Here is a 26,117-nt window from a genome sequence, read left to right on the forward strand (position 1 = left end):
ATCTGGTAGGGTTAAAGGCAACTTGTGTAGTGTCATCTGGTGTTTGTTTTAGACAGATACTTCAGAAAGAGATACTGATTTTCAAGATGTTCAAGCAGATGATAAGGTGAAAACTCCAGTAAACTCCTTTAAAGCAACAGAAAGCAGGGTGTTCCTGGTCAGGTCTCCCACAGAGTTTGCAAATGTTCCTCCATCCTCCTGTAGCTCCCTACCAGCATTCCCCTTAAAGTCCCCTTTCAAGGAGGCCACATGTTTATGAGGACCAACATGAGCAGGACTGGATAGACCTCTCTTCCGAGCATTTTTATTTGAAAGCAGATCATTCCCTCGAACAACAGAAAATTCTCCCACTAGGCTTGGCTTTAGGAGGTACTATCCTCTCAGAGGCCATGTATATAAAAGCACTGGGCTTGATTTAGCTCTGCATTACTCCAGTCTTGTTTTGATGTAACTCCACTGAAATCAATGGACAATAAAACAGTGGTGGATCAGGCCCGCAGCCTGTTAAATGGAAAGAAAAAAGAGTATAGTGATTAGGGCGTCAGCTTAGGGCTTGGAGACATGGGTTCAATTCCCTGCTTCTCTTTTCTCTCTGGCCTGTTCTTTATCATTTGGACTTGGCATATATTCTCAGCCAGAATCAAAGGGGGAGACTCCAACCCTTTTGAAATTTTATGAAAAGATATTAGCATTCCATTCTAGCTCCTTTCCAGCTCAGAAAATTCAAAATATTTAGGAAATTGCCTGGTTCTTCTTTGAGTGCTTGCTCATGTCCATTCCACTATAGGTGTGTGCACGCCTTTGTGCACAGTTACCCAGAACTTTTTTCCCCTTAGCAGATCCCGTAGGGCCGGCTCCGGCGCCCCCTGTAGCCCCACACACGTGCCGCGGTATATGAGGCGCTGCCGGCCCTACACCCCCTCAATTCCTTCTTTCCACCCATGACAGTTGCTAGAACTAGCCTTGCTCTCAGCAAGTACTGTTCCCCTTGTTTGGACTTGTTTGATATTCTAAGTTAGTTTTAGTTAGTTAAGTAGTTGTTAAGTGTTGTTAAGAGTAGTTAGAGATATGGCAAGTCCCTGCAGGGACTTAGAGCAGCTGGACCATGCCCCGGTTGCCAGGATTCAAGCCGTGTGCCTCCTGCGGGAAGGCCTTTCCGCTCAGCGACCCCCACAACTGCTGCCTTAAGTGCTTGGGGGAAGCCCACAGGAAAGAGGAAGTGTAAGATCTGCAGGACTTTTAAACCGAGGACTCAAAAGGACCAAGAGATCTGGTTGAAAGCCCCGTTGATGGAGGCAGCACTCTGCCCGGCATCCGAGCCAGCCTACTCCACCTCGGCACCGAGCATGACCTCGGTATGGAGCGCACTGCCCTCGACTCAGCACTTCACAACATTGCCGGCACTGAAGAGGAAGAAGCAGCGCACAGAGCGCAGACACTCCCCTGCGCTGCCCGTACGGGCAGGGTCAAGTGCGGAGATGCCCTGGACCCGGCCCGTCGAGTCTTCTCCAGTGCCTGCATCTCCGGTCAGGAAGCCTCCCCCAACTCCTGGGAGTGGGAGAGTGCCCCTGCCAACGCTGTCAACGCCGGAGGTTTTTCAGGCATCAAGAGCCTTGCTGGCCTTGCCTACGCCACCTCTGCCCCCCTCCCGCTGAGGGAAAAGGGGCCGGTGTCATGAGGGAACCCATGTTGGGTCCCCCTGAATGGCGGTGGAGATCCTCGGTACAGGGAGGAAGATCTCCCGCTGGACGGTCCCTGAGGGTAGAGCAGAGCCACTCCCCTAGTAGTCACTCCAGGTCGGCGGCGTCGAGCCGACCTGCTCCGACACAGGACGTGGAGTCCCCCTCTCGGCGCCGACATTGATCCGCGGCACCGGAGGCAACGTATGCCAGGAGCAGCACTGGTCGAGGTCTGCCAGGCAGCGCTCGAACTGCTTCCATTCCAGATCCCCAGCACCGAGGCGTTTGCCCGTACCTAGACAGCGCAGAACCCAGTCGCCATCGGAGGACCTGGCACCGAGGAGTTTGCCCGCACCAAGGCGACAGAACCAGGTTGCTGGAGTCTGGCTCAGCACCGAGGAGCTCGGAGCGGCACCGACCCCGGTCACCGAAGGTGTCTGCAGGGCCACAAGGCAAGCGGCAGCGAAAATCATAGGTACCGAGGCGACGCTCTGGTACCTCTAGCTCTTCGGAGCGCGCCTCCGTTTGTCGGCACCGCTCACAGCGGTGGAGGCAGTCCTCATCGTCCTCTAGGTCGGAGGAGTTGAGAGGTCGGTCCCTGGCACGGAAGGATGCCCAGGACCGAGGATGTACACGGCACCACCGGTCCAGGGCCTCTGACTATGAGGATGGCTCGGGGTCTTCCAGCAGGGACAGTCATTGGGAGAGCCGACGCCCCCACAAAGTGTCACAGCCTGTGGCGCAGTCAGCCCCGGGTTGGCCCCAGGGACAATGGCCGCAACAATGGCCGTATTGGGCCCCATGGGGTATCCAGGTGGGGACGGGGCCCCAATCCATGATGTCATCGGGGATGCAGTCCGTGCCACCGGCAAAAGAGAAGGCTCATAGACACCACTCCTCGGACGAGGAGTTGGACCCCATGGAGGGTCCCTCCAATGGGTGCAACCCTTCACTAGGAGAGGGCGCTCCCGCAGGACGCACCTCATCAGTCTTCTTCCTCCTCACCTTACGAGGCAGTCTCCCGGGACCACTTGGCGCCACTGGAGGATTTCAGGATGCACCAGGAGCTGCTTAAGAGGGTGGCCTCCAACTTGGGGCTGGAGCTGAAGGAGTTAAAAGAGGCTGAAGATAGCCTCTTTAATGTGCTGGCGGCGGCCGCCCCAGTGAAAGTGGCCCTCCCAGTCCACGAAATGGTCCTTAAGATTGTAAAGGCCCTGTGGCAAACCCCTTCCTCGGTCGCCCCTACGTCAAAGGTGGCCAAGAAAAAATATTACATCCCAGCCGAAGGGTTTGAGTATTTATTCACTCACCTTGCCCTGGGAACCCTGGTAGTAGATGCGGCTAACCAGCGAGACAGGCAAGGTCAGCCAGGGTCCACTCCCAAAAACAAGGACAATAAGAAGCTGGACTTGTTTGGGAGAAAGGTTTATTCCACGGCAAGCCTGCAGTTCAGGATTGCGAACCGTCAGGCCCTCCTGGGCAGATATAATTTCAATCTGTGGGACTCCCTCAGGCGGGTCGCTGAGGCCCTGCCCCAGGACCAGGCCGCAGACTTTAGCACCATCGGGGAGGAAGGAACCATGGTAGCTTGGGCAGCACTCCAGACGTCCTGTGATGCTGCAGACTCGGCGGGCAAGGCCATAGCCTCCGCCATCTGTATGAGAAGATGCTCATAGCTGCAATCCTCGGGCCTGTCCCAGGAGGTGCAGCAGTCTATTCAGGACCTCCCCTTTGATGGGTCAACCCTATTCTCCGACCAGACCAATGCAGAGATGTGGCTGACTCGGCAGGCAGAGCCATAGCCTCCGCCATCTGCATGCGCAGATGCTCGTGGCTTCAGTCCTCGGGGCTGTCACAAGAGGTCCAGCAGTCCATCCAGGACCTTCCCTTTGATGGGTCGGCCTTGTTCTTCGACCAGACTGGTGCTAAGTTGCATGGTCTGAAGGACTCTAGGGCCACGCTTCACTCCCCGGGCCTCTACATGCCCCAGTTTTCCAGGGGTCAGTCACGGCCCCGGGCACAGCAGCAGCCAAGGCCTCCGCCCAGGCCTTTTCAACTCCATAGGAATAGGGATAGGAATAGGGGGTTTAGAAGAAGGAATCAGCCCCCCAGCTTGTCCTCAGCTCCCCAGCAGGGGCCCCTCAGGAGGTCGGGCAACCAGAGGAGACAATTTTGATGGTGCGCCCCAAGGTGGCATCCCGACTGCTTTCCTGGATCCACCCCTTCCTAAACAGGTTAAGGTCCTTCTTTCCCAAATGGGCAAAAATCACTTCGGATCGTTGGGTCCTTGGGATAGTCTCAGGGGGCTATGCCCTACGGTTTACATCTACCCCCCTCCCACCAACAACCCTCCCCCTCCGTCCCTCTTCAGGGACTCTTCTAACGAGCAACTCTTCTTGAAGGAGGTGGACACCCTCCTCAACCTGAGAGCAGTGGAAATGGTCCCTCAGGGCAGAAGGGGAAAGAGGTTCTATTCAAAGTACTTCCTCATCCCCAAGGCGAAGAGGGGTCAGAGACCCATATTAGACCTGTGTCGTCTAAACAAATATGTCAAACGACTCAGGTTCTGCTTAGTCTCCCTAGGCTCCATAATCCCTTCCCTGGATCCAGGAGACTGGTATGCCGCCCTCGACCTCAAGGACGCATACTTTCATGTGTCTATCCTCCCCAGCCACAGGCATTTCCTTCGTTTCATGGTGGCTGGCTCCCACTACCAGTTTACAGCCCTACCCTTTGGCCTATCTTCGGCTCCAAGGGTGTTCACCAAGTGCATGGCGGTAGTGGCTGCCCACCTGAGATGAAAGGGTGTGCAAATTTTTCGTTACCTGGATGATTGGCTGATCAGGGGCAGGTCCAGGTCCAAAGTGCAGGAGAGCGTGACCCTCACTTGCTCCACATGCAGCAGGCTGGGACTATTCATAAACAAACAGAAGTCCACACTAACCCCAGTGCAATGCATAGAATTAATTGGGGCCACCCTGGACGCTTCCCAGGCCAGAGCCTTCCTGCCTCAGCCACGTTTCAAGGCAATGGTCTCTATCATCTCCCAGCTGCACCGATGCCCCATGACAACAGCCAGGCACTGCCTACAGCTGTTAAGCCACATGGCAGCCTGCATGTACGTAGTGAAACTAGCTCGCCTGAGGCTTAGACCGCTTCAGGCATGGTTGGCCTCGGTATATATGCCGAGCAGACACCCATTGGACCGGGTGGTCACAGTTCCCCCACCCGTCTTAGCCTCCCTAAACTGGTGGCAGACTCCCAGGGCAGTGATGAAGGGTGTTCTGTTCAGGGAATTGATCCTGTCACTCACCCTAATTTCCGACGCGTTGGACGTAGGATGGGGAGCCCACATCAGCGCCAGCCTAGGCACTCAGGGGCTCTGGTCGGGGGAGGAGAGGCTCCTGCACATCAACATGAAGGAGCTGAGGGCCATTCACCTAGCGTGCAAGGTGTTCCTCCGATTCCTGACAGGCAGAGTGGTGCAGGTGCTGACGGACAACACTGCAGCCATGTTTTATATAAACAGGCAGGGGGAAGCGCACTCCTCGGCCCTCTGCGAGTAAGCTATCCGTCTATGGGACTTTGCTGTGAGGCACGATTTCCACTTGACTGCCTCTCACCTCCCAGGAGTGAGGAACGATGAGGCGGATCGCCTCAGCAGGTCATTTCTAGCCCACCATGACTGGTCGTTGCACCCAGAGGTGGTGGCTATGATCTTCCAGAAGTGGGGTGTTCCCCAACTGGACCTATTCGCGTTGGCCTGGAACATGAAGTGTCGCGAGACTGGGTCTATTTCCGATGCATTCCTCATGGACTGGACTGGGACCCTCATGTACGCATTCCCGCCCATTCCGCTCCTGCCCAAGGTCCTGCTGAAAATAAAGAGGGACAGGGCGAACGTTATACTCATTGCTACGGCCTGGCCGAGACAGCACTGGTTCAGCGTGCTGGTGGACCTTTTGATCGCCCCACCCATGGAGCTCCCGAGGCTGCATGACCTTCTATCCAAGGACCATGCTCGCCTGTTGCACCTGGACCTGGACTCCCTGCATCTCATGGCCTGGAGGCTCTGTGGCTGATGGAAGGAGAGAGAGCCTGCTCGTTGCAGGTACAGCAAGTCCTGCTTGGAAGGAGGAAACCTTCCACATAGTGGAGGCGGAGTACCGGGGTATTCCTCCCGACCCCTTGCCTATACAGGCAATCCTGGAGTACCTGCTCCAGCTAAAGCTCCAGGGTCTGGTGCTGGCCTCGTTGAAGGTTCACCTGGCGGCCATTTCGGCCTTCCATCAGCCACTAGAGGGGAGACTGCTGTTCTCCCATCCCATGTCGGTCAGGTTCCTCAACAGGATGGAGAGGCTTTATCCGCAGGTCCGTGTCCCGGTGCCTCCCTGGGATCTCACCCTGGTCCTCTCGAGACTCACGGGGCCCCCCCTTCGAACTCATGGCTTCATGCCTTCTGCTCCTGCTTTCATGGAAGGTAGCCTTCCTGGTGGCCATTACCTCAGCCAGGAGAGTCTCTGAGATTAGGGCCTTGACCTCGGAGCCCCCTTATACAGTATTCTATAAGGACAAGATTCAGCTGAGGCTGCATCCAGCCTTCCTTCCCAAGGTGGTTTCCCAATTTCATTGTAACCAAGATATTTTTCTCCCTGTGTTTTTTCCCAAACCTCATGGTTCGGAGGAGGAGAGGAGATGGCATTCGCTGGATGTGAGACGAGCCCTGGCCTTCTACTTCGAGCGTACAAAGCCGTTCCGGAAATCGTTGCAGCTCTTCGTTGCAGTGGCCGACCGGATGAAAGGCTCACCTGTCTCCACCCAGCACATCTCCTCGTGGATTACATCATGCACCAAGTTCTGCTACAAGCAGGTGAAGGTTCCACTTCCGGGAACCATCACAGCGCACTCAACCAGAGATCAAGCCTCATCTACAGCCTTCCTGGAGAGAGTGCCCCTGCAGGACATCTGCAAAGCTGCCACCTGGTTGTCGGTGCATACCTTCACGTCCCACTACGCCATCGTCCAGCAGGCGAGAGAGGACACGGGATTCGGCAGAGCGGTGCTGAGGGCAGCTCACCAGTAACTCCTACCCACCTCCAAGGTATTGCTTGTTAGTCACCTATAGTGGAATAGACATGAGCAATCACTCGAAGAAGAAAACAAGGTTATTTACCAGTAACTGATGTTCTTCGAGATGTGTTGCTCATGTCCATTCCACAACTCACCCCCCGTCCCCACCGCCGGAGTTGGCAGAAAGAAGGGACTGAGGGGGTGTAGGGCTGGCAGTGCCTCATATACGGCAACATGTGTGCGGGGCTCCAGGGGGTGCCGGAGCCGACCCTAGGGGATCTGCTAAGGGGAAAAAAGTTCCGGGTAACTGTGCAGGGAGGTGTGCACACACCTATAGTGGAATGGACATGAGCAACGCATCTCAAAGAACATCAGTTACTGGTAAGTAAACTTGTTTTTCTTCTCAAAACACAGGACTAGCAGCATGTTCATGTGTTTTGGTGTGAATGCTGAGTTTCAGCTCAACTAGATGTCAAATTGAAGCAAATGTTGAGGTTTTCACTCCAAAATAAAGATCCTTTTCACTCAGAAGTGGCTTTGCTTTTTAATGAAAATATGTAAAATTTCCATTTTGACGGGAACGGGCAACATTGGACAAGTTTTTTTTAATATAAAATGAAGAAACCCTCAAATCTGGAGGATTTCTATGACTGTTTTGTGCAGTCTTAGTGAGAATATGGTTCCCATCTCAGAAGGTTAAGTTGGAGAAAAATGAAAGAAAACATTCAATAAGTCTCCAGCATATTAATGGCTATTAGCCAGGATGGGCAGGGATGCAAAACCATGCTCTGAAGTGTCCCTAGCCTCTGTTTGCCAGAAGCTGGGAATGGGCAACAGGGGATGGATCACTTCATGATTATCTGTTCTGTTCATTCCCTGTGAAGCATCTGGCATTGGCCACTGTTGGAAGACAGGATACGGGGCTAGATGGACCATTAGTCTGACCCAGTATGTCCATTCTTATGTAATTCAGTCTAGATTTTAGAATATCTAAAATGTGCCACCGTCTTGGAAGTATGAAAACAGGAGTGCAGAAATGGATCAAGCAAAGCCTCCTAAGTGGTATTCAACCTGCTGCAACTCTGTCTGCTATAAATGCAACACTGAAGAAGCACAATGACAACTTGTTGAATCTGCACAGTGAAAATGCTTGAAGTACCCACAGCAGCAATAGTAGATGCACAGTCACCCCTCTGTAAATCAGAATTCAGGATTATTTGCCTCCCATAATTGCTTCGTAGAGTCAGAAGATTCTGTAGCTCCAGCGTTTGTGGAGCAGTTTTACAGAACCAGAAATTGCAGGTTTCCAACAATGCTTGTAGGGAAGCAGAGGGCCAGGAATAGTGAGAACAGATGGTCATGCCGGAACCCAGCTGTGCTGCAGTAGCAGAAGAAGGTTATATTAGTTTCTTGTGATGGGTATATAGGAGCTAGTCCCTGGGCCACTGACACAGTGAGTCAGTGGGAAAATCAAGAAGAGAACCCAGATATCGGATCTCCCAGGTCCTTGCCCTACCCACCAGATTATGCCCCCTTCTGAGTAGGAAGTGGCATTTTGATGATGGGAAGGCACTGATGGGAACGTGAGAGTTAAATACACGTTTTCAAAGAAATTAGCAGAAAATCCAGGTTTATCCAGTGTGACATTTCAGAAGAAGAACTGACATGCATTGTGACAGGCATATTAGAATGTATCTCAAGGGTAAAGTATGGGGAATGGAAAACTCCTCTTGGGATCCTTTTATGACTTCAGTGGGAGTTGAGGATATTCAGCACCATTCAGGAGGTGCTGAGCACCTCTCAGGATCAGGCATTTGGTATGCAGGTGAAGAAGCTCACAGCCAATATCTTCTGAAAAGAGAGGGAATCCAAGTCAAAAGTCTGGGGTTAGAGTCTATGCTACATCACCTGAGTGGTGTACCGAAGAAAAAACAGCCCAGAGGGAAGAAGACTTTATACCACCTTTGCACCCTCCAGGTTCTGGATTTATATCAGCCATATATCCCTACTGAATAGAGGGAATACTTCTCCAGCCCTTGGTAACTCTTGCATGCAGAATTGACCCCCAGAACTTGATTTAGAGCAACACAATTGAAGGATACTATATCCAGAGAGTGCTTGTGTCGAGCCCATTATAAAAAGGTGCCTATTCACAAAATTTGAATCTAGGTCCAAGGTCAGATTCCAAACTCTGCCAAAGTTTGAGAGTGTTTGGATGTAAGGTTTTGATTTGCCTCATCCATCTTTCAGGAATATAAGGTTATCAGTGGATCAGCTAGGTCTAGTTAATACTGTATATAAATATTGGTTTGACAGATTTCCAAACAATTCTCCATTACAGCTGGGATAACCTAGTCAAAGAGTGAATCCAGCAGAGAAAACTCTTCTGCCATATAGGATCATCTGTCCTTTTGCCCGCCAGGTGAGAAAGTGAAGCAGGGCCCTTCTGCTCTGCTCTGCTGGTTATCCACCAGAAAGATCCCATTGTATGTTTCAAAAAAGAATAAGGGGTAATGCTGGTGTGCTGGCCACCATTCCCTTTCTGAGTCAATGAGGTTTAAAGTACGAGGCTGTCTGTAGAGCTACTGCTGCGCTATAATGGTTTCTGTGGTTGCCTAGTCACTGCACCTGTAGCAATGCCATAGTCATTATATTGTAATGAGCTTTGAGACATCACGATGAAGAACACTATAGAAAATCAAATTCTGTGATATTTTTCAGCTGTCAGCACTGAAGTATCAAGTCTTTACTTTGCAATTGAGGACACCTAGTGGTCACACAGTAGAAACTTACCGAACAAGTTTTAAAGTACTTAACACTACTGGGGGGCTGTAGCGGTCTTCCCCGAACTGTTATTGAAGGTTTGCGGGGATCATTGTCTGCATTTATGTTAAACATATGGTCGGCACTGCCAAACTTTGTGCCGCTCTCTCTGATATTTTTGCACACTTAAATCCACATTTAAAACTGCTCCATAATTCCGCTTCTCATCTACATTTGCCATAGCATCTTCCAGGAGACTGCTCCCTGCTGTTTCCTTCTGACATCCCTTTCCCCTGCAGTACTGTGCATCAATGCCTCTTTCTCATTTTTATTCTAATGTTAAAATCCTACGTCTTTTTAGACACCGACAGCATAAAGGTCAGTGGGACGTGGTGAAAAGGTTTCAGGAAAGCAGTAAACTAAGCAGTAGGTAATTTATTACACAACAAAAGTCCTTCCCCTTTCCCATCCATTGCTCCTTCATACCAGTTGAGAATGAATTCCATGCATACTTCTGTGAATAGACTGACAGTTTAATCAATACATTTGCATATGGGGAAACAGCATTTTTCAGACGTGCACAGTAATACACTTCACCTTTATACCATGCCAGCTTCATATCCCAATCCCAGGAGGGCTGCAAATGCGCATAATCTGTGCAAAGTTTCTTTTTTCTTTTCTTTCTTTTTGAATGGGCCAAATGTCTATTCATTGCCTATCTAATTGCTTTTGCATTTTCACACTCTTTCTTTCCTCCCCAGTTTCTGAATAGCCCTCCAATCAGAGCTTGCTTTCACAGAACGGGGACAAAACCCTCCTACAGTAGCTCAGAATGAGTCCCTCAAGATCTATACATTGCTGTCCACTGGGCGAAAAGGGAGCGCTTAACAAAGGCTGCTTGAATTTCACAGAAAGGTTTCCCACTGTCTTAACTCTAAAAACAGTGGCAGGCCTGGGACTAGACCGGGACTGCAGTCTTTTCCCCTGTGCCAGGCGTTCTGTGCAGTGACTGTTAGGTGAGTGAGTGTGCGTGTGTGTGTGTGTTAAAGCATATTTTCATTACACTTCACTCGGATATCTTGGACTTGCAGGAAGTTGATACACTTTCTTGCTTGCCATATAGCACTCACCCCTCTGTGTTCTTTGTAACTAGTAATGTCTATTTTAGATTCAGACCCACACTGCAAAGCTCACGTTTTGTGGCAGTTTCTGACTTGGGACGTTTGGTTTGGCATATTTTATAAGTAAGGGACAGACACACAGGCTGGACTTGAATTCAAACTTCCTTAGAGTGTGGGAGGTGATGCTGGGACTTGGGGTTTTGATTCTGGCCAATCCCTATAGTTATTGTGCTTGCCTGGGTGGCATTACCGTGTGTTTACACTATTAGATTTTGTGTATGAGCATCTTCTGTAATGTGGCAGATGATTTGATTTCAAGCTTTCTGGGGTTGTCTTTACCTTGGATAGCTACAGCTGTATCTACTGACGAGTGGCAGACGGACCCAGACAGAACTTTGTCATATTCTTTCCATGCTTTTCTGCCCCCGGTCCCTTCCTGTTTCTCCTACCCACCCCCAGTCTATCTTGTTGTCCTTAGGCCTTTAAGTTGTTTGTATTCTATCTGAGGCTCTCATAGATACGGGCACTTCAGCGACAGGTGCCTTCCCTCTCATGCAGTGGAGCAGGGATCCTTTGGACATTTGCAATACATGTGTAGATTTGGAACCTAAGTGTGGTGATGGATGGATGGATGGATGGATGGTAGTTTTGTCGTAAGTCGTTAAACAGTGGATTTTCAAACACAAAGTTTTGCCACGTTGCTAGTCACCAAACGCCATTCCTGTCTGTCTGCTCATTGTCTTCTATGAAATGACTCTAGTGGGGGTGAGGACAGAGGCTAGATTCACGAGGGATTTAGGCACTTAACAGCCACTTTAGGTGCCTAAATCCAAAATTTAGAGCCTCCGAATCCTGCTGTCAGCTATCAGTTAGCCCTGTAGGCACTTAAATTCCACACGTGCCTAAATTCCTGCTAATAAAGTCCCCTAGACATCTAAGTTCCTGCCAGAGGCATGCACACAGCTGCCTAAATCCTGATGCCTGGAGCCTAGCTCATGCCTAAACCCTAGTGGAATTCTCAAACCAAGCATTCCCCCATCTATCTCGTCCGTGGGGCCTGATCCAATGTGTGTGCTACTGGATTGGGCCCACTACAAAACCCAGTGGGATGTAACTTATTCACCCAGGATATGGGAAACCCAGATGCAGATCCCCTCTTTGCCTGATGTGGAGCAGGCATTTTTAAATGTTTGCACAAAGTGGAACAGCTGCAACAGGCAAGATTGAGAGCGTTTTCCCCCTGCCTCCAAACATCCCAGAGCCCAGTGATTAGAGCACTCTGGGAGATGGGAGATGGGAAACCTGGGTTCAAGTCTCTGCTCATCTCAGGCAAATTGGAGGTTGAACCTGAGTCTCCCATAGCGTGGCTGAGTGTAACTACTGAGCTATAGGGTGCAGGTGGGAAGGCACCAACACCTCCTTCCTCTGGATCAGAATTAGGCGCCTAAGTTTCTTTGAGGAGTGAGGCTTGGCCTGCATGCCTCTCCTTTGTATTTCCTGCTGGCTAGCTGAGGCAGCTCCCCACTCAGTTTGCTGGCTTCAGTGAATCCCACCTATAGGGCTTAATGTTCCCTATGCACTGTTGACTCATGTTCAAGTTGTAATCCACTGTAACTCAGCAGCACTACCACCTAGCCAGTTAGTCCCCATTTTGCAGTCATGCATCTGATTTTTCCTTCCTGAATAAAATACTTGGCACTCGTCTTTTTTGAATTGCATCTTGTTGATTTCAGACCAATTCTCCAATTTGCCAAGGAGGTTTTGAATTCTAATCCTGACCTCCAGAGTGCTTGCAACATCTCTCAGATTGGTGTCATCCGCAAATTTTATAAATATACCCTTCGCTCTATTATCCAAGTCATTAATGAAATATTGAATAGTACCAGATCCAGGACTGACCCCTGTGGATCCTCACTAGATATGCCATTCCAGTTTGACAGCAAACCATTGATAAGTACCTTTTGAATATGGTGTTTCAGCCAGTTATGCATCCACTTTACAGTAATTTTATCAAGACCACATTTCCCTAGTATGCTTCTGAGAATGTCATATGGGACTGTGTCAAAACCAAGATATATCACTTCTTCTGCTTCTCCCTATCCACTAGGGCAGTAAGCCTGACAAAGAAGGAAATTAGGTTGGTTTGGCATGATTTGTTCTTGACAAATCCATGCTGGCTATTCCTTATAACCCTTTTATCCTCTAGGTGCTTACAAATTGATTGCTTAATAATTTGTTCCGGTATCTTTCCAGAAGTTAGACAGATGGATCTATAATTCCCCAGGTCCTCTTTGTTCCCCTTTTTAAAGATAGGTGCTATGTTTGCATTTCTCCAGTCCTCTTTGAGTTCTCCAAAATAATTGCTAATGGTTCTGAGATTGCTTCCACTAGTTCCTTAAGTACCCTAGGATGAATTTCATTGGGCCCTGCTGACTTCAATACATCTAATTTATCTAAATATTCTTTAACCTTTTCTTTTCCTGTTTTGGCTCGTGTTCCTTCCCCCTCATTGTTAATCTTAATTGTGTTGAGTATCTGATCACCATTAACCTTTTTAGTGAAGACTGAAGCAAAATAGTCATTAAACACCTCAGCTTTCTTGGTGTCTTCAGTTATTAGCTCTCCTTCCCACTAAGTAGAGGAGCTTTTGTCTTTCTCTTGCTCCTAATGTATTTAAAAAATCTCTTCTTGTTGCCTTCATGTCCCCGGCAAGATGTAACTCATTTTGTGCCTTAGCCTTTCTGGTTTTGTCCTGACATACTTGTGCTATTCTTCCATATTCCTCCTTAGCAATTTGCCCATGTTTCCAGTTTTTGTAAGATTCCTTTTTGATTTTCAGGTCATTAAAGTGCTCGTGATGGAGCCAGGTTGGCTTCTTCTTGTTCTTCCTATCTTTCCTTCACATTGGGATAGTTTGCAGTTTCACCTTTAGGCCAGTTTGCCTGAACTCCTTTTTCCCTTAGGTTTTCTTCACATGGGACCTTACCTGCCACTTCTATGAGTTTCCTGAAGTTTGCTTTTTTGAAGTCAATTGTCCTTATTCTGCTTTTCTCATGCCTTTATGCTCTCCTTAGAATCATGAAGTCTATCATTTCAAGATCATGTCACCCAAATTGCCTTAGACCTTCAGATTTGCTACCAGTTCTTCCCTGTTGATCAGAATTAAGTCTAAAGTGGTTGTCCCCCTGGATTACTTTTTTCACTTTCTGAAACAAAAAGTTGTCCCCAATACCTTCCAAGAACTTAGGGGAAATTTTGTGTTTCGCTGTAATACATTTCCAACAGATGTCTGAGTCGCTAACATCCCACATTACTACCAGGTCTTGTGTTTTGCATATCTGTATTATTCTAGAAATTCCTCATCCACCTCCTCTTCCTGGTCTGCGGGTGTGTAGCAGACCCCCTACCATGACATCATCCTTATTATATTTTTTTACTTGTTTTATCTTTACCCTGAAACTTTCAACTAGTCTGCCTCTCCCTCCTTCTGGATCTCAGAACAAGTGTGTATATATTCTTGATGTGTAACGCAACACTTCCTCCCTTTTTATCCTGCCTGTCCTTTCTGAACAAGCTATAGCCCTCTATTCCAAGGGCTGAATGGAGCGTAGATACAGAATTCCCCTCTCTCTGCAAGTTAGGGCTTGGGAACGCTAGTGGGACATATGGACAAAGCTTGCCCTGCTGCTGCTCAAGTTGTACCTGTCCTGTGACTAAGCAGTAGATTTTAGTCCCCAAGGATTGTCAGTCTAGCAACTTTCACCAGCACTAAATTCTTTTGAAATAAATAAAGTTGAACCGAAGTATCTCCTCCTATGAATGTGTTTGCAGAAGTCCCACTTCCAAATGAAAGTGGGATGCACTCGGGTATCAAACGGAGCAACTCGCAGTGCCTATGAAAATCCAGCCATATATAGAATCAGCCTGGTGCTCCTGGGATATTCCCGCCAGTGTTCTTTGGGTGTGAGAGGCCTCCATTTTGATTTGCTAAGACAGGCTGTTGCACGCCTTACTATTATTTAATAAATCATTTTATACAATGAAAAAAAAAATTAAAATTACAGGGAGAATTTTTTTAAAGATCGGTTTGCATGAAAATGAGACCTCGTGATCAAACCCAGATTGTGATAGGTGTGCTTTGACCAGGCAGAACTCGGGAAAAAGAGAATGTCTTGTGCATCTGCTCAATTAGACATCCTCATGCCCTGGTCCAGAGATGGCCTTGAAGAAAAGAGGTGCCATCTCTTCAACTCTCACCCACAGCACGCTCCCACTTCTGCCGGGGCCCCACCTCCACAGTGTCTCCAAGTTCTCTGCCTATCAGAGGAAGATTCCCTGTGTTTTATTTTGAGTTCATCTTGAATTCTCATGTGATCTGGCAATGAGGAAGCATCCATGGCTGGCCAGAAGGACTCTGGGAGTTGGTTTGCTTGGTGTAGGAGGAAGATAAGACCCATTCACATTACTTGATGTGATACTATCTGCAATATCTATGAGTGAATGCTGGCAGGTACCTAGGAGTTGCCTTTCCAGTGCCCTAGTCAGTCTAATCCGGGATAAAGCTCAGGTGTCCTGGCAAAGCTCGTGAACAAAACAGATGTAATTCCAGTCCATGATTCCACTAGTGATTTCCCAAGCATTGCTGCCATATGAGCATCACCCAAGAGACCAGTTTCATATGGAAATTAGTTTACTCCCTAATACTAACAAGTTTCCTTCTGCTAGCATCAGGCTCCTTTAGGCAGCTTGTCCATGTCAGGATTTCCCGTTCCTGACCTTTCTGCTCCCCTTTTATCATCAGCTGCTTCAGAGAATTTAAATAACCACCTGTGTCGAATGTGGTTTCTCTTTGAAGCACCAGAAGAGAGGGTGCTTGAGAGAGAGCAGCAATGGGTAAATGAGGAGGAAAGGGTGGGAGTGAGAGGGTGCTGCATTGTTCAGCAAATTGCAATTGGTAGCATTTTGCAACCTGCCTCTAAGATGGGAATAATAACATGACCAAATGCTCTGTGTGTTGGATTTAGAGGAACACGCTCAGGTTCAAAACCATATATTATAAAATGCTTACATTTATTATTGATATCACCGGAGATGCTGTTTGCTGTACATTTTTTTTCTTAAATCAAACAATAAAAATCAACTAGTCTGTTTTACTGATTTGTATACAGTCATTTTCTCTTTCCATTTTTCATGCACTAGCATGACTGCAATGAGTGTGGGTTGCAGACATGGGATGCGAATGTTTCTGATGGAATGTTAACAAACACGCTAACTAACATTTGTGTTGGTCTTGAATCTTCACGCTCAGATATTATGTGAGAGAGATCATTAATGAGGCTATTATTTATTTAGCATTCAGAGACTGCTGTGTTCTTCACAGGCATATATGAAGACACAACTCTGCCTCCAAAATCTTGTAATCTAAACAGACAAGAGAGGGGGAAGGGAAGCAACATGAAAGCAAAAGTAATCAAGGTTGTGATTGTTCTTGCGAGAGAGAAGTGGACTGAAGGATTAATCACTTGTTCCTTAGCCAGCTGTAAAAGCAGTGAGAGGTGAATAAGAGGATCAGTTTAGAGCTGTACCTGATCATTTAGATGCTTGTCTGGGCCTTGTCCAAACTATCCAGACTCCTTGGTTAAACCCAGTTGTTGAAATTCTCCTGAGAACAGGCATTTTGGCAGGTTCCTTTTACTTCTCACTTCTGGTCATGCTGTAAATACCCTCAGGACAGCATTTGTCTTGGTATTGCAGCAGTTCTAGTCCGAGCTGGAACCAAAAACCCCAAGGTGTAGTGAAAATAGGGGAGAAAGTTACTGGATCTTTCTGGGTTCTTGATCGAGATTTCGTTTCTTTGAGTACTGGATGACCTAAACCAAAACCCCGGACACACATGCTGTTGGGATTTTGGAAAGTTTGAAATCCAAACCATGATCCAGATTTGGATTTTGCAGATGATCACCCCCTTTATTAAGGGCTGAACTACAATACCCAGGATCCAAATACACCTTAACTTTGGGGATTTCAAAATCCAGTTCTAGATAAAGGGCCAGATTATTTTAAATGACAGCCACATCATATTACCAGTGTGGTGTAAAGGTCATTACTGTAAATGAGAATCTGACCCTTAGTGTCTCATCTAGTTTTGCCTGAAGATTCAAGGCGCAGGTTTCTGCTTATCCATACCATAGAGATGCTAAATCTTTTCTCTGGGGAGTTTATTCTCTCCACACTTGGAGGTGATGTCTTGTGCTCACTGCCCCTCTGTAGTACCTCTAAGATGTTCCCTGCGGCGTATAGCCAGTGGGCGAGTGTTTTTAGCCAGCACCTCAGCTGTGGACATGCAGAGGACAAGCCCTGATCTGTGCCTCTGTTTTGTCTCATCCTTTGCTACAGGTAACATCAGTTGCAAGGGGATGACAGAGCGCATTCACAGCATCAACCTTCACAACTTCAGCAATTCTGTGCTCGAGACCCTCAACGAGCAGCGCAACCGTGGCCACTTCTGTGACGTGACGGTCCGCATCCACGGGAGCATGCTACGCGCCCACCGTTGCGTGCTGGCGGCTGGCAGCCCCTTCTTCCAGGACAAGCTGCTGCTGGGGTACAGTGACATCGAGATCCCCTCGGTGGTGTCAGTCCAGTCCGTGCAAAAGCTCATTGACTTCATGTACAGTGGGGTGCTGCGAGTCTCACAGTCAGAGGCCCTGCAGATCCTCACAGCCGCCAGCATCCTGCAGATCAAGACTGTGATTGACGAATGCACGAGGATCGTCTCGCAGAACGTGGGTGAGGTCTACCCAGTGATTCAGGACTCTGGGCAGGAGACGCCCAGGGGGACTCCTGAATCTGGCACCTCAGGGCAGAGCAGCGACACGGAGTCTGGCTACCTGCAGAGCCACTCGCAGCACAGTGTAGACAGGATCTACTCGGCTCTCTATGCCTGCTCCATGCAGAATGGCAGCGGGGAGCGCTCCTTCTACAGCGGAGCAGTGGTCAGCCACCATGAAACAGCCCTGGGGCTCCCCAGAGACCATCACATGGAAGACCCCAGCTGGATCACACGGATCCACGAGCGCTCACAGCAGATGGAGCGGTACCTCTCCACCACTCCAGAGACCACACACTGCCGCAAGCAACCACGCCCAGTCCGGATCCAGACCCTGGTGGGCAACATCCACATCAAACAGGAGATGGAGGATGACTATGACTACTACGGCCAGCAGAGGGTGCAGATCCTGGAGCGCAACGAGTCTGAGGAGTGCACGGAGGACACTGACCAAGCAGAAGGCACTGAGAGTGAGCCCAAGGGGGAGAGCTTTGACTCTGGAGTCAGTTCCTCCATTGGGACTGAGCCTGATTCCATGGAGCAGCAGTTCATGGCTAACCTGGGCCGAGAGGGTCAGCAGGAACCTTCCCAAGCAGAGCAAAATGAAGTCCCTGCTGAAGGCGCACAGATCCAGCAGCAGCACCTCGAGGCTAATGCTTCCTCGCCGGAGAGAAGCAACGACATTGAAATGGACAGCAAGGTGCTCACAGTCAACAACAACAGCGACAAGGGGGCCTTGCAGCCTTCTGTCAACACAACAGTTGCCCAGCCATTGCCCAGCACCCAGCTCTACTTACGCCAGACAGAAACCCTCACCAGCAATCTGAGGATGCCGCTGACTCTGACCAGCAACACACAGGTCATTGGCACAGCTGGCAACACCTACCTGCCCGCCCTCTTTACCACACAGTCTGCTGGCAGTGGTCCTAAGCCTTTCCTTTTCAGCCTGCCCCAGCCCTTGGCTGGCCAACAGACACAGTTTGTGACAGTGTCCCAGCCTGGCCTGTCAACCTTTACTGCCCAGCTGCCAGCCCCACAGCCCTTGGCCCCTTCTGCGGGCCACAGCACAGCAGGTGGGCAGGGTGAAAAAAAGCCTTATGAGTGCACTCTCTGCAACAAGACTTTCACCGCCAAACAGAACTACGTCAAGCACATGTTTGTACACACAGGTGAGTGCATGGCCACGTGGCTTACCCGGGAGCCCAGGGACAGGCCTTTACAAATACACAGTGGATTTGGACAGGCATTCCATCTCCTAGCATGGCAGTCCCTGACACAGACATGAGAGAGCCTTCAGATCCTTTCAGGGTTCCAGTTCTCCTTCGGCAGTGTTACTGTCGAAGAACCACTAAACTCACTAAACCTGATGGCTGTGATTAGCAATATAACTAGTGTTCACCACAAAATGGGAAGGGAAAACACTGAGTGCCTGATCCATCGGCTTTTACTCACATGAGGACCTCAGGACTGACCCCTGGTTAAGGCTATAGATGGTCCCTTTAGGGATCTAAAGGTGTCAAGGATACAGGGAAGGAAACTCTTCCTACATACAATGAAACGTGTCTTAAGTGACCATCCAAGAAAATAATTAACACGTTGCCTAGTACAAGTTGGTCTTTGATTAAAGCTCAAACAAAATGTTATTGGAAACAGCATGAGGAATCTTTACCAGAGCCATTAAAGACAGAATTTGTCTGTTGAAAGAGGATTGGCCATGAGTATTGGGTCATTCACTGATACGGACATCTGTGTGCGTGGAGAACCTGATGGTGATCAGGGCTGAATTTACACCTTTCGCACCCTTAGGCACAACATCTTCAGAGCCCCCCTCCAGTCCCCCCTTGCCTATAGCTTACCTTTGCCAGCTCCAAGCGGGAGGGGGGTGAGGAGAAGAGGGGCTGGGCAACTGGCTTGGCCAGCTCTGGGCGGAGTGAGTACGCTCAACCCTGGGCTCCAGCTTCTGGCCTTGCCAGGGGGCGGGACCCCAGGAGGAAGAGGAGCAGCAGGGCCCTGGGAGAGAGGAGGAGGAGCAGGAAGCAGGGTCAGAGTTCCAGTGATTGTGTGGGGCCCCCAAATTGGCCGGGGCCCTTGGGCACAGGCCCCATTGGCCCATGCGGTAATCCACCATTGTTTAGGCATCCTTAGAATGCCAGCACTCCTAGGCATGTGCCTAATTGGAAATCCAGCCCTGGGGGTGGTGTGAGGTTGGGTTGGTTGCATTACTCATGAGTGATGAAGCCATGTATGAGTTATGCAGGTCAACCTAAATAAGTGCCAATAAAAACTTGGTCTCACCACTCCATCATATGTTTTACAGAAAACTATTTTTAGGAATGTTTAGAGAGTTTTTAAAGATTTCATTGAGGCTATTTTTTGTATCTTGAATTCCTTGGCAGTTCAGTTTAGCCTTAATTACCACCAGTACAGTGGTGTAGGGCTCTAAGAGAGAAAAAACAAAAGAAATAAATATAAAACACCTGCAAAAATGACCACCAACAGCTTTCCTATACATTAAAAGTGTACCCACTTTAAAGGCTGGTGTCTTGGGGCCTTCTAGGATTAGAAGGAAAAGATTTTGTGTCCCATTGGGAAACTGGGAATCTATACTTCCCATTGGGATAAACCTCCCTTATTGAGTCCTGTAGCATCTTAAGACTTCGAAGCAATGACATTTCTTGTATGGAAAAGCTGTCCTTGGTTCAGGACTGAATCCCAGCTGTCAGGCACTTATGATTTTGGGAGGAAATTCCACGTTTGGAAGAAGGAAGAAATATTTTTCTAGCAGTTATCAACAAAATGGTGGCTGTGTGAGTGCTGAAATATTAGAATAATATGGATGGGAAAGAAAATGGGCAGAGTGCAGGAGAGGCAGTTACAGGAGAGAGATAAATGTATCTTATGCCTTTCAAATTTCTCACATAGAACTCATTTCCATACATCTGGCATATATGTATATATAAAATAGTGTGTATATATTTTTATTTATAGATAATTAGCACCTCGATGCTGTGGTAAGGCATGCTTTAAAATATTTAAGATATACATTATTGAATACAGTAGAACCTCAGAGTTACGAACATCTCGGGTTCGAGGTTGTTTGTAACTCTGAAGTGTTCATAACTCTGAACAAACGTTACGGTTGTTCTCTCAAAAGTTAACAACTGACCATTGACTTAATACAGCTTTGAAAATTTATTAATCAGAAGAAAAATGCTGCTTTAAACCATCATAATTTAAACGAAACAAGCACAGAAACAGTTTTCTTACCTTGTCAAATCTTTTTTTAAACTTCTCTTTTATTTCTTTAGTAGTTTACATTTAATACAGCACTATGCTGTATTTGCTGTTTTTTTTTTTTTTTTGTCTCTGCTGCTGCCTGATTGTGTACTTCTGGTTCCAGATGAGGTGTGTGGTTGACCAGTCAGTTCATAACTCTGGTGTTCATAACTCTGAGGTTCTACTATATATTATATATTGCTTTATAAACCATATATAAAAGCCCTGCGGCATGGATGTATACACTTGCTATATAAGCAGTAATCGTTATAGCAGCAGTAAAGATGTCTGCCTTATAAAACCTAATAGTAGATGATCATGCAGGCTGCCTTAGGTAAATTACATGATCAGCATCGAGATCTTTCATGCAAATGCATAGAAGGCAGTCTTAAAAATTATCGGACTGAATTAGAGCTCCTTCCTTATTCATCTGAAAGCCTCACTGCCTTTTCCGTCATGTCCTGCTTTGATCATTTTTGGTCAGTATGTCATGCCACTCTCCTTAGTGAGATCCAAATATGGAACAAAGACCAAAAATGAGAAATATGTGCATTTTAGAAGTGCACATGGCTAAAATTGATACAGGATTAATTTCCTTAATATTCTGTGTGTAAAAGTAATGTTTCCTGTAACCTTAGCTTCATGGTTCTGCATGTTTGATCCAAATAATTTGCAGTAGGAAAAGGTGACAGAAGGATTGTTTGGTAAGGAAATAAATTTGCATCTGAAAAAAATACAATGATTTATTTGTGAGATTCTCAGGGCAAAAACCCCATACAAAGGTTTTGAAGCAAATGACAGGGGAAAATACCATATCACCATATATATTAAGATATAATAATGCAAACAGCAGGAACATAGAGGGAAGGTAGAAATAAACATTGTCCTGGCTAGGAAACTATTGACCATCTGAAGCCACGGAACAGGTAGTTCAGAAGGATATGCAAGGGGAATTTCCTGGTTGACATATATATACATATATATATACAGATAAACTATTGAAAATGTTGAAAGGCATTGTAATGGGTTGGCTTCTGCTCCTATAGACATCAAGAGGCAAAACATTCATTTGCTTCAGTGGGAGCAAAATTGGTTCCGAGCAGGTATAGTTCAAGAGGACTGGTTGATCTCGTTACTGACACAGTTAGATAAACCCATCTTTGCAGAAGACTCACTATGCTAGAACCCAGTTACAGCCTGACAGTTGTGTTACAAATATGCTTAGAAACAGAGTCGAAGTGCTGGAAAGCCACGTCTTTAGGAATCCTGTGTTAACCATTATTTTGCATTGAGTTAGTCACACTACATATTACCTGTTTAAAACTTCAGTAAAAACATATAGCGGAGAACAGGTCCTTAGTTCTGTATATTTCTACCATCCAGACTAACATGCATTTGGTAAAACGGGGAAGTGCAAACGGAGGGGTATCCGGGCCCCTGGCTCATTTGCTCAGAAAGCCCAATTGCACAATAAATGTGGTCATCACACCCAGGAGTTCTCTTTCAACCAGTCTCATCGAAAACCTCAGGGATCAAAACCCTAGCTGTTTGCCGTACCAGACGGTAAAGAAGCTCTCCTTTCAGCTGCGTTTATCTATGCATGTTATTGCAAACCTCTGACCTGATGAATGGAAAGTGTTGCTAAACCTTTTGCTTAAATCCTAGATGAAAGAATTTGTTACTTGGAGAGGCAGAGATGAGAACAAGTGGTGTAAATTTCTACCACATTGGCGTACACGGGGAGAGAGGAAATGTTTTTGCCAATAATTTTGCAAGCTATGGGACACATTCACCTCTGGTTCAAGGAAGTGCAATTCCTGAAGACAATGGAGTTGCACCCAATTACACTAGCCACCGATTTGGCCCCATGCATTCCCTGTCTATTCAACTACAAAATAGCTGGAGAGGAATAAAGTCCCATAATAAAAATGTAAGCCCTTCCCAGCTCAGTCCTAATTAAATGATCTTTTCTGACACTGAATTTGAGCCATATACTATAATCTCACTACACAAGGAACAAATGAAATGTTGCCAATGACACGTGCTCGTCTCTGCACACTGACGTGACTATATCATTTTAGAGTTTAAATTAGCCAACACATATGCTTATAGAGAAAGAGGAAATGTCTCTTCATAAAAGTGAAGAATCTCCAAGAGCTAGGAAATTGATGAGTGACCAAAGGAAAATGCTTTTACAATGGGCAAAAAAAAAAGGTGTCATTACAGTCTTTTTAAGTGTAATGATAGAATCCCTGTCAGTGACACTATAGTCTTGGGATGATGAATTAAAACACTTGACTACATCAGATATTATTTAAGAAATAAAATTAAGGAGTTACAGTTTTTGGTTTGGCCTTTAGGGATTTAGCTGAATGATAAAATGTGGTGTGACGATCATGAAAATATTGCCTGATAGTACAGTATATGAGGCTAGAAATTGTCTGCCAAAGTATGGGGTGGAACATCACATGGGCCAGTTGAAGCTAATCTGGATTTATCATATATACTGGATCAAATGGTGCCATCAGTCACACTTTTGGTCACTGGGTTGCATGGATCAAACTGAGGGCAGACAGACTTGCTGTAGGAAACTATCTTAGATTGGTCCCGGATGCCGTATACCCTGTGATAGATGGCCACATCCCTAATTTCCATGATTTGGTGTTTAATTGAAATGGCAGTCACACAGTTTAATCCTTGTGTCTGTTATGCTTGAGATGTATCCATTGAATCAGCCTTTCCTTTGTGCAGTTGGCCCAGGAATTTGTGTGTGTTAAAATATCCTTTGCAAATTGTTTAGCGGCTACATTTGACTACAGCAAGGGGCAACGAATTTAAACCTCTCTTATGAAATAATAATCCTTTGCCCTTCTCTAGCACCTTCCATCTGAGAATCCCAAAGCGCTTTACAAACATAAATGTATTAAGGGTCACAGTTCCCATATGAGATGGGTCAGTATCATTATCCCCATCCATTGTTTATAGGTGGAAAAACCGAGGCACGGTTCTATTCCTAACTGTGGAATGGGCTTGCTGTGTGATCTTGGACAAGTCATTAATGTCCAGATTTTAAATGTATCTAGGCATTGCTGTGCTCAGTGATGAAACACCTAACTGATTTAGGAGCCTGCATCTAATTTTCAAAAGGGATTTAGGCACTTAAGAGCCAAAATCCAATTGACAGTTGATGGAATTTAGATTCCTAAGTTCCTAAATCACTGCTGAAAATGAGTTTCAGGCTTCTAAATCAGTGAGACGTTGCAATGCTGAGCACAACACCACCTAAATACCTTTAAAAATCTGGGCTGAATCGCTTTCATCAGCTGTTTCATTGGGGGTATGATGATCCCCTTTGTAAGGCATTTTGAGATCTGTGGATGAAAAGTATTATATACGTCCCAAGTTTTGTATTATTATTAACAAGACCATTCTTCCTCCCCCAGATCATGTCTCCAGAGATTCCAGAAAGACCTGGAACTAGCCTATTCCAGAGAGCCTCACTGAACTGAGTTTTAATTTGTTGCAATTTTCGTGTGTCTCTTTGTTTGTTTATGTTTCTCTCTCTCTCTGGCACTGGGCAGGTGAGAAGCCCCATCAATGCAGCATCTGTTGGCGCTCCTTCTCCTTAAAGGATTACCTAATCAAACACATGGTGACGCACACCGGCGTGAGGGCCTACCAGTGCAGCATCTGCAACAAGCGCTTCACCCAGAAGAGCTCCCTTAACGTGCACATGCGCCTCCATCGCGGGGAGAAGTCCTACGAGTGCTACATTTGCAAGAAGAAGTTCTCCCACAAGACCCTTCTGGAGAGGCATGTGGCTCTGCACAGTGCCACCAACGGCACGACCGGCACAGTAGGCACCGGCACCAGAGCCGTCTCCACCGGGGTGGTGGCCTGCACGGAGGGGACCACGTATGTTTGCTCTGTCTGTCCAGCTAAGTTTGACCAAATTGAGCATTTCAACGACCACATGAGGATGCATGTGTCAGATGGATAAGTAGAATCTCTGTCTCTTTGTTATGAACAAAAAAAAAATAGAAACAACAACAAAAAAAGCTATGGCACTAGAATTTAAGAAATGTTTATTGTTTCCTTTTTACCTTTTTCTTTCTTCCTTTTTTTTTCTTTATTTTTAGTTTCGTTGTTTTTGTACTACATGAAGAACTGTTTTTTGCCTGCTGGTACATTACATTTCCGGAGGCTGGGTGAATAATAGTTTTCCCGACCTCCCTTGGATGGTGGCCTTAAGGTCAGGTAGTGCTTCAGGAGCTCCACTGGTTGGATCTCTAGCTACTGGCCTCTAAATACAACCCTTCTTTACTACAAAAAAAAATAACAAAAAAAATAACAAAAAAAAATTTTAAAAATCTTTTTTTTCTCACTTGTGAAGAGCACTACAAAAAAAACCAAGAGTATATTACGAAATCTACAAGGCCTACTGTCGTTTTAAGTACACCGCTTGCAGTGTTTCAATGGACGTAATTCACAATTCTGGCCGCTCCTGGACGTCACAGTATCCAGTAAGAACTGTGGAATATATCACAACTGGTTGAACAGCAACCAGATGAAACAAGGCCCTGCTGGTTTCCACCATTGTCTGCTTTATCTTTCTCTCTCTCGCTCTCAAACACACACACACACACACACACACACACACTAAAAGGGCTGAGGAGAGGGCAAGGGAGTTTGGGTTGGATGGTGTGGTGTCTCTTCAGGATCAGGAAGGAGAATCACAGCTTCTTCTCCTGGATTCTGCTCCATCCCCCGCCCTTTAGCTCACCCTCCCCTACTGCTTTCCCCTCATCACCAACACCATCTTTCAGCAGACACCCGGAAGATTCAGACAACAAGCAACGGTGGCTTTCTTTTGTAATTTATTCAGTGTCTTCGCTGAGCCCAGAGCCTCAGCACAATCAAGAGGGACTTTCATGGAAGGCAAAGAGAAACGCAGAGGAAAAACAAATATAAAGGTTTGCAACCTGCGGATCTAGGTACAAAAGAAGGATTAGTTCCCACAATCTTTGCAAAAAAAAAAAAAAAAGTTGCATCAGGATTTATTCTTGTGGAAGAAAGAGGAATAGAGGGTGGGTGGGAGGGGATAATTTAAAAAAAAAAGAGTTCTTGGGACTTTTTTAATTGAAAATTTTATAGAGGGGCAAAAGTGACGTTTACCAGATAGAATGCTGATTTTTTTAAATATATTTACAACAGTATTTGTGTAAAAAAAACAAACAAAAAAAGTGAGATTGTTAAAAGTAATTTTTCTTTGTTTTCTTTTTTGTTTTGCATACACTGCCACTAATATCTTCTTTTTTATTATATATATACATATATATATGTGTGTGTGTGTATATATGTATATATGATATATATACA

The 26,117-nt window shown here is 46.7% G+C and overlaps 1 protein-coding gene across 4 annotated transcripts in view; it reads left to right on the forward strand.

The window, feature by feature from the left end:
• Positions 1 to 25,810, forward strand: part of ZBTB20 (zinc finger and BTB domain containing 20) — a 577,566-nt gene extending 551,756 nt beyond the window's left edge. For all 4 annotated transcript variants that reach the window (XM_067546058.1, XM_067546059.1, XM_067546061.1 and 1 more), the window contains 2 exons: positions 17,030 to 18,631; positions 24,320 to 25,810. In XM_067546058.1, the coding sequence (XP_067402159.1) occupies positions 17,030 to 18,631; positions 24,320 to 24,738 (2,021 nt within the window). In that variant the 3' untranslated portion in view covers positions 24,739 to 25,810. The remainder of the gene's footprint in view (positions 1 to 17,029; positions 18,632 to 24,319) is intronic.
• The last annotated feature ends 307 nt before the right edge of the window (positions 25,811 to 26,117 follow it).

The sequence above is a fragment of the Emydura macquarii genome, unplaced genomic scaffold, assembly GCF_026122565.2.
Source record: "Emydura macquarii macquarii isolate MOO-44397 ecotype Brisbane River unplaced genomic scaffold, CSIRO-AGI_Emac_v2 contig_1119, whole genome shotgun sequence".
In the NCBI taxonomy this organism is placed as follows: Eukaryota; Metazoa; Chordata; order Testudines; family Chelidae; genus Emydura; species Emydura macquarii.